At 39.6% G+C, this 9,194-nt stretch overlaps 2 protein-coding genes across 5 annotated transcripts in view; one reads left to right on the forward strand and one right to left on the reverse strand.

Annotated features, from left to right (window-relative positions):
* The window catches only part of Zpr1 (zinc finger protein Zpr1), a 10,553-nt gene extending 2,044 nt beyond the window's left edge, over nt 1-8,509 (forward strand). Inside the window, exons 1-10 of one of the 4 annotated variants that reach the window (XM_022809836.2) lie at nt 3,109-3,348; nt 4,473-4,639; nt 4,814-4,920; nt 5,237-5,379; nt 5,507-5,688; nt 5,867-6,070; nt 6,871-6,951; nt 7,486-7,587; nt 7,810-7,988; nt 8,229-8,509. In XM_022809836.2, the coding sequence (XP_022665571.1) occupies nt 4,493-4,639; nt 4,814-4,920; nt 5,237-5,379; nt 5,507-5,688; nt 5,867-6,070; nt 6,871-6,951; nt 7,486-7,587; nt 7,810-7,988; nt 8,229-8,400 (1,317 nt within the window). In that variant the 5' untranslated portion in view covers nt 3,109-3,348; nt 4,473-4,492 and the 3' untranslated portion in view covers nt 8,401-8,509. The other 3 variants (XM_022809834.2, XM_022809835.2, XM_022809837.2) reach the window with 3 other exon arrangements.
* LOC111252270 (dymeclin) lies at nt 7-3,013 on the reverse strand. The gene has a single exon (XM_022809831.2). It carries the CDS (start codon nt 2,516-2,518, stop codon nt 527-529), a length of 1,992 nt encoding a protein of 663 aa, XP_022665566.1. The 5' UTR covers nt 2,519-3,013; the 3' UTR covers nt 7-526.
* Nucleotides 8,510-9,194: the final 685 nt, after the last annotated feature.

Below are 9,194 nucleotides of genomic sequence, written 5' to 3' on the forward strand. Positions count from 1 at the left end.
ATATACTCGTTCTGTGTTGTTCTTTGCTACGCTACCGTCAGCAGTTTTCCATTGCTTTTTCCTATATTTTACCATCATTTTCACTTAATGTGCACTTCACTCTCCCACACTTGCTTTGTAACTCTTACTCACGCGGAATCCCTGTTTCGTTTAGATATATATATATATATATTATCACCCCATGTTTGCATGTTCCTGTCGCAGACTTTTACCACCTGGTCTTCCAGCTCTGCTTGATCATTTTCATAGTTTTCTTTAACCACGCGTTTACCTACGGCACTCGGTTTGTTTTTGCTCTCATTTTCTGCTGCCCTACTGGCATACGCATGTGGTACAAGTGCGTTTATGAAGTTCACGAACACTAATTACTTCGATATCTGCTCTGCTTAGGACGTGGCCAGCAACGTACTACATGAAGATAGTCACTACGCTTAAGGTCGTGACTGAAAAATGGTTTAATATTAGCAGACATGGACGATGTGTATTTATAATCAACTAATTTTTCTCTGACACTTCTTAATCAAGACTAGACAAGGACGCCGGCAGCTTGATTGCCACTCGGATTGAAAAGAATAAGGTTTTTGGTTTTCCAATGTATAGGCGCCGAAGCAAAAGTCAACGACCAGATATACGGCACAAAGAACTCCTCAGGCTGATTCTCTTCCACATAACGAAATTTAAGCTCAGGAAATTTGCGTAATCGATCACTACTCCAGAGCATAGATGCTTCTTGAATTAGTTGCGTTACCTGAGCTTCTGACCGCTGTTGGCTCTGCGTCGCTTGATCGAGTTTGCTGGTGAAAAACTGTATCACGATATCAATATTTTTAACTACGTCCATGAACGCGTTATCCATACCAAAATGGCCGAATACCTCACTTTTGTACAGGAGACAGTAGACAAGATTGGGATTATTCTTCAGCTGATGAGAGAGACACGAATTAATTATCTCAAGCATCAGACGTAGCATCTCCTCGCAAACGCCGAGATCCGAAAACAGTTCTTTGTGCGCCTCCGTTCCTTCTTCAAGCAGGGAAATTTGCTCTTGTAACCGGTGGTAGCGTTTTCCTAGTATCTGACAAAGAGACACGATCCTTTGCGCGGCGTAAGGGTGCATCCGACAAAAATGGGCCGACGTATTGGCTAGGGCTGCTAAACAGTTCGTATGCAAGTACCTATCTCTCGCTCGTGTCATATTGTAGTGCATTGTACGAATAACCACCAGAATGAACAAACTGCCTAGGGTTATATCTGAGACATTGCGTTCCGTATACCACGATACATGTGGAAGGGTAACATCTTGAAGGGTCTGCGAGAATAAATCGTCTTCCGACAATATCAACAGGACAATAAGTGCCATATATACGTGATACGAGCTTCGATTTTCTGCCTGATACAATACCTGCAATATCGGCAGAACTAGATAGTCGATATTTGCTCGTGACAACACAAACGTCTTAAATGTTACATTGTTGTGTAAAAGCATGTAGAGAAGAAGCATTGCTGGCGCTTCGTTGAGGTCGCCGCAGATCACTTGTAGGAGGCGATGTCCATTACAAATAAAACTGCATACCCCCGCCCCCTCAACCTGAACTTCTTCGAGGCCAAAGGCGAATAAATGTTTACGGAAAGGATTTGCTACTCCGTTAGGTCCAATATCTGTGCAGTGGTTTGTAAGAATTAGCAATGCCGTAAGCGACAGCTGGGATAGGACAGCCTCCGGCCGCTGGTCGCTGGGGGTCGGCTCGGCGACAGTGACTCCGAGTGCTCCAAACAGACCCACAGCTAGATCCACGATCAAACTTCCGCCTTGAGATCCGTTTTGATCATAGAAATTCGACGGATTCTTCGTTTGGGCCATGTAAGTCTCCACTAGATACTTGGTGAGACTTGCCGATAAAAGTTTGCATTGCCCGCTCATCAGGGTCGTGAAGATGACGGACGTATGCGACGCTCTCGAAGAAAACATTTGCTGCGAAACGAAGACGAGCAATGTGGATAATGCTTCCACATGTAAACTGTATGAACTGCGGTCTAACGGCACTTTAACAAGGATTTCGAGAAGGGCAAAAAGGACGTAGTCAAGAAGTTTTTCCGGCTCTTCCTTGGGCTTTTCGTTCGAGTTGAGCTGCTTCAGTAGTGCGTCTTCTGTTAGCGTCTCTATAAGATATTTGCATATGCAACGAATGACAAAAAGAAGACGTTCCGTTTGCCAGAGAAACTCTGCGCTCTGCTCATTAGATGGCAGCGAGACAATTTCGCGCACTCGACTAAGAAACACATGAAGCAGTGCTGCCAGGTTGCATGACTTAAGATTATTCTGCAAGAACTTATCCAGGTGTGCCCGAATGCTAGCTGATAGAATCTCGTCGTCATGCTTTGTTCGGGGTATGACCACAGTATATGACATGAAACCATTCCAAAACGGATTATTAAAACAGATAGGTTCAGGAGCGACCAGCCGTGACAGCTTCTCATTGCCTGCCAACTCGGCCACTGTTGACACTTCAGCACCCATGCTGATCTATCCCCGTTTGGATGAGCGCACGGCTATCGCAGCTAAAAGTTGAATTCACGAAGATCCTTCTGAAGCTATTGATCTTTTCTGCTTCGAAGCAGGCTGTTGTGCCACCAGTTCCTATTACTGACGGCGATCATTCGGTATCACACGAGTTACACCGTTTTTCGAACAAGCACTGAAATGTACCTATTCTAGGCCACCGGACTATGCGATAGACTCGTATTCAGCGAGGCTTTTCGCCATCCAGTGGCCGTCATTTGGTCCACGTCAGCTGTCAGACCGATAGTAGGCCAGGCGATTGTTTAGAGTGGCTTTTCGACCAAGAGATGACGACCGGGACGCCAAGTCTACCCGAAGGGCAAGCTCAGCATTCGAGTCTCACCCTGCATGCCACCCAAAATTCAGGTTATATTCCGTACTTCTATTGCGCTCGAATCTTCTTTTTTTCAGAAACACGAATAAAGTCCAAGCCTTCAATGTTTTGCTGTGGGTCTCGTTAAGTGACGGACGTGTGTCGCACTGCTCCAAGGGCTGCCTTGTGAAATAGAAAGTGAAGTGTTTGTGTCATAGGAAGGACGGTACACGTGCCTTCTGCCAGAGACTACGATAAGCACAAGATTTTAAAACCGAATATTGTTTCTATTCCATTATGAAGAAGCAATTCAGGCGCGTTATGTCACAATACGTTTATGAATTCTGAATAATAGTTAAGCATATTTACGAAAAGAAGTCAAGCAAGAAAAATTAGAAACCTTTCATTTCGACTTCAATGCAAGAACATTCCGACTGATGGAGTGAATATATAGAAGCGCAACACCTGTTATATGGTCAGTACCCGCTATGTTTCACACAATAAGCCAACTTAAGCAAGGCCCGACAATCGACAGTGTCGGGCCATACGTGTATTCGGGTCCAATTACGTCAGGCTATGTGGTAGCGAAAAGAACCGTCATTTTCGAACATAATTGACATTGGCGCTAATTTAATCGCAGTTCTGTAAGTAAATTTTGAAAAAAACGCTTTTGAAAATATAAGATTGCGCTATAGAATTTAGGATGCGACTTCAAAGTTCGTTTCTGTTTTGCTGTACAGGTTAGTTAAAATAAGTGAGTGAAGTCGGAAATATGGGCATGAGGCTCAGGCTCAATTTAGGTTGTTAAATCAAACTTAGCTTATGAATTGCTTATTCATAAATTCTGTAAGAAAGTGATTGGAAGAGTAATTTCAATATGGCAGTATACATTTGAGTAGACAGCGCAAAAACTCGCGGCTTAAGATGTCAGATTATGATGTGGTTAAAATATTTCGCAACACAGCCAAGCCCTATACTGCGCGGCGCGTGTTCTACTTTTTTATTTTTAAGGTGCATTTTATGGAACCATTTCCTTATAATTAATCTAAGAAAATCAAAGAACGATTAACGCTGACTTAATAATACTTTCCATTTCTTACCGGGAAATCTCGAAGAGTTGTAAGGCAAGTACTCTAGAAAGTTCTGCCACATTTTGAGAAAAACTTCTGCCTGACATATTGAAATATTGGTCATATCTAGTTATCCTAAAAATCTGTGGACATTTCTGCTCTCATTATAAAATTTCTTGTAGTAAAACTTGTCGAAAGCTATAACGCAATGTTTCACGAAATATCCGTGACAACAATTCATAATAGCCTCATAGGTATGGGAATTGCAGATAAGTAAATACTTTCTGAACCAACGTTTTATTAACAAGAAAAAAGACCTCCAGCTTATTGGGTGTGTTCACTGGAATTGGTGTATACGGAACATGCTCTAAACCTCGCATACGGATATTTACACAACCTGAATAGTCAAGGAAATTATCATTAGCCTTAGCTTATGTTTAATTTAGTTAAACTTCTGAACCATACGTAAAATATTTCTAGCTATTCTGAGCTATTATAATAAAATTAACCATTTTTCAAAATCTTTTAGAATTGTTAAGAGAACACATTATGTCTACTGTTGGCAATAAAGTATTCAAGGATTTGAAGGCAGACGAAGTTGATGAAGAGGTGACAACCATTGGTTCACTATGCCTCAGTTGTCATGGTCAAGGGGAAACACGACTTCTGCTAACACGGATTCCCTTCTACAAAGAGGTCGGTACTCGTTATTTCCTATGTTTCTACAATTTACATCTATGGAATCGAGGCAAAGAGAACCATGCAGTTTTTTTTTTCTATATAAGATAATAACACAGCTTTTTTTTATCTTTCTTTATCTTTTTTTCCGGTAAATTCCGGCTACTGATGTCCTTTCGAGCGGAAGCGAAGGTCGTTCTCATGTCATTTCACTGTAAGCATTGTGGATGGTCAAACAATGAATTGCAAAGTGCTTCCGAGTTCCAGGAACGCGGGCACAAACTTGATCTCACTGTCAGGTAAGAAAAAAGGTAAAGCTAATGGATTAGTATTTCTGTGGCTCGACGATACTCTTTGAAGCCTACATGAATGTATATGAAATTAGCGTCTTACGCGTTTATATATATTAGCTATGAGCTATAGTTAACTTTCACTTCATGTTTAATTCTAATACCAAAGTACGCTCTCATACATGCACAAAACCATATGTTATGCATGCTACATATTTGTGACTTCTAATACATACTGTATATTGGTTAAATCGTGTGAAATGAATGAAATATTTTAGCAATGCAGTCGTATTTGTAATAATATGTATTAATATGATGATTTTAGATACAAACGTGATTTGGATCGGCAGGTCGTAAAGACTGAGTACGCTTCACTGTGTATTCCCGAAGTCGAATTTGAAGTTCAAGAGAAAACTCAACCGGGATTAGTGACAAACATCGAAGGACTCATTGATCGCGCCATTCAAGGTAGAGAGTGTGAAATTTGTGCTAGCACTTTTATAGTGAAGAACTGTTTAAGAATTTCTCTACACCTTTGCCATAAATAGCATTACGAGTATAGTAGTAATACTAATACAACCGACCCGGGTTTTAGGTATCCGTCAAATACTGACATCGCCTGCCGTGGATGCCGAGACAATCGAAAAACTTACCAGTTTTACACAAAAAATGGAGGACCTCAAGAGAGTAGAAAAGCCATTCCATTTAATTATTGAAGACTGTTCTGGTAATTCGTTCATTGAGAACCCGTATCACCCGGAAAAGGACCTTCAGCTGGTTAGTGCAAAGACTAATAGTACTTTGCTTACAATAGAAGCTTCTGTAACCAGTTTACAATGGATTAACAGTGAACGAAGAAGAATGCTAAAATTACCCTTTAACTTATTTAAGGAAGATAAATAATCTGCTTTTATTGCTGGTCTTCCTTTTTTTATCGTATTGTCAACATTATTAGGTGGTATCACACTTTCGACGTAGTGTTGAGCAGAACCTGATGCTGGGTTTACCCGTTGATGGAGGCTCGTACTCCGGGGGAAATATTGAAGATGAAGCTGCGGACCCGCGCGAGGAAGTACATAGCTTTGCTACGCGATGCCCAGAATGTCAGGCGCCAGCTGAAACCAAAATGAAGCTCACCGACATACCGCACTTTAAAGAGGTCCGTCCTCTCCTCTTGTATATGATATCGGTTAATTGTATCAATGCGTCGTAATTATTAAAAGTACAGTAAGCAATTATACATTTTTATTCATTTTCTTGTCTATAAGATTGGCTGGGCTAGGACCGGCTTTTGTCAAAGCGTTGCCCGTGATGTATTATACTCATTGGCATAGGCTCTGAAGATGCTCTTTATACAATTAGTATGGTGGGTTCTTGTGGCCAAAGATACTACTGACAGCCGTCTCCTATGCACATATTTATGATTACAGTATCAAACGTTGTATTCCATTTTGTGTGATTCCTTTACGTGCGCTGTAGTATTAGCCTCGTGGTAAGTTCAAACGATGACTCAGTCGGCTGACTCTCTGCTTAATTCGGACAGGGTCATGCTGCTTCAACCGGCTATCGGCACATAAATACTGTACAGTTTATAGATTGGAGAATAGAAGTTATTGATGGATTTGTAATATTCTCTATTGAAGGTTATACAATGAAAATAGCAGAAGTTCTAGCTACGACATTGCAGCTTTTTAATAACGTTTTATTTGAAGAACAAATTCTTCGTCTAATTTGCAGCTTCGCAGGTTAACCTATCTACTGTTGAACGAGATTTCAACCATTCAAATATTTAGGACCCTCAACTTTTTGCGCTAGAATTCAATTCATAATGGAGTGTACGAAAACTTTTTCATCGATATATAAAGGTTGCCTATGAGTCGGCTCCTGCCTAGTGTTTTATCGGAAAAAAAAATCGTGCGAACAAATCGTGTATGTGACCCAGTAGATTCTGTTTTTTAGGTGGTGATTATGGCGCTAGTATGCGAGGTTTGCGGTCATAAGACCAATGAGGTTAAATCCGGTGGTGGAATTGAGCCAAAAGTAAGTTTATGTCAGTCTGGCGTAACATCACGATTCATGTGAGTGATAACGTTGAATGAATCCATTTGGTGTGTGTATCTTGTATGCGGCCGTTTTACTTAGTCTTTCAGGTTGGACCAGGTGAAACATGTGCATATCTACCTATAGGTTAGATGTTTTACTTCTTGCTGGGTGGGTAAATTACTCTTAAAGGTAAATTCTTCGACATGCCCTATCAGCCTACTTAGATTGAAGAATTAGTTTTGTGGTAAAGGCCAACAAGCTACTAACAGTAATCAATCTTGTATATTCAATCATTACTTACGTTTTATTGTATTACATTAGAAGTGTTAAAAATACATTCGGAAGTGCATTAGTAGAATTGGTAACATCTATTTTACTCCATTTATTTTTCATTTCAGGCGCATAAGCAACAACTAAAAACGTCAATAATGAACCCAATAACCCAAGTAGTTGTAAAATATCCTAATTATCGATTCGTATTTGCCCCAACGGAATACCTAGTTGATTTGATGTCGATTTTGCTTTTTACAGGGAAAACGTATAGAATTAACGCTTAAGGAACGCATTGATCTTACCCGCGACGTTCTTAAGAGTGAGACGTGTACTCTAGAAATACCTGAACTCGAACTTGAGGTGTGGCCACGCACGCCATATTGAAGTGTTTGAGAATACGAAAAGCCGTACATAGTAAAAGTATTGCGAATTTTTCTCTCAGTTCGGATAACTTAATTTGTTAGCAAGCTATCTAAAAACTGAATTTGAGATCTAGGAAAGCAAAAACAAAAGCAATATTAAACCTGTTTTAATGACCAAGATAATATGAAAGCACTAAGGTCGGAATCGTATGTTCTACAGATTGGTCCAGGCCTAATAGCTGGAAAATTTACCACAGTCGAAGGTCTCTTAGAAGACATAATTGCTCAGCTGGGCCGCGACAATCCGTTTATTCAAGGCGATTCTGCTACTGGGGAGACAAAAAAACGCCTCGAAAAATTTGTCACCCGCATGGATGCTATTAAAGAGTTGCGTGAGACGTAAGTTTTGAATATTCTGAAAATCCGAAATAACTGGATTCTAGTTTGTCACGTTTCATTCGCCTGCTGAGCTACCGCATTACGAGCCTTTTTTTTTTCTAACCAGACTTGTATCGACTAATTTCCTTCTCATGCTGTCTTATTTCTTTGATAGTAAATTATTAGTCGATTAGATTTGATATAAATTATGTTATAAGAAAGCCTAGTTTTTCTTTGTCTCTTTATTTCCCTATTCTGTAGTTGCACAGTCGTCTTGGATGATCCCTGTGGTAATTCGTACATCCAAAATTTGCTTGCGCCTAACGAAGATCCTCAACTTCGCATAATTCACTATGAAAGGACATCTGAACAAAACGAAGAGCTTGGTCTTAATGATATGAAAGTTGAAGATTACGCAGAGGAGTGCCACTGATTTTCTGCTAAAGTGTGTAGTGAATACACGAGTGACCAATACACCTAATGTAACTTTCAAATCCATTAACACCATTATTAATAAAATAATCCACTAATTTCGACCTCAATATATTTATGTTGTCCAATGGTATTTTTATTGCTTTAACATCATTTATACTCACTGTCGGAGAGGAAAAACAACAAGAGTTTACGGGTCCATCTGATTTGGACGTTTATCTATTTCGAGACGCTTTGATTTTAAATATAGTCAGTTTGAATTCATCGAACAGTACTTTCTTTTTAGTGCTCGTGAAAATATAGCCTTCCGGATAATTGGTTAATTATTTTTAAATTTTATCTATACGTTTTTGACTGGTCGGATTTTATTGAAATACTACGTATTTTTCACGCAAATATCTCGTGAACCCAATATATCTGCACAGCTCAATTGCAGTTATACCAGAAGTATTATTATAGCTGCTCCAAAAAAACGCTAGAGCGACGTCGGTTAACACTGACAGGCAAGAGCGATAAAAAAAGGCCTGCTAAGCCTTTATACAATACTATATTTATAGATATATGTATATCGTTTTATTTTTGAATATGCTTCTTGTTTCATCATTTGTACAGCGTCTACACACATAATTAGATCAATTAGAATCAGATTTTTTCAGGATATACTTTTATATATAGATGTCTGTGTATAATATATATGCAGCGCCACAGTCGCATTCACGTCGACTCTGATTCAGTCGATTGATACGATAATAATATAATATAAAGAGTAGTTGATTGATATATTTAGTTGAATGT

The sequence above is a fragment of the Varroa destructor genome, unplaced genomic scaffold (genome assembly GCF_002443255.2).
Source record: "Varroa destructor unplaced genomic scaffold, Vdes_3.0 BEIS01000006.1, whole genome shotgun sequence".
Lineage (NCBI taxonomy): Eukaryota > Metazoa > Arthropoda > Arachnida > Mesostigmata > Varroidae > Varroa > Varroa destructor.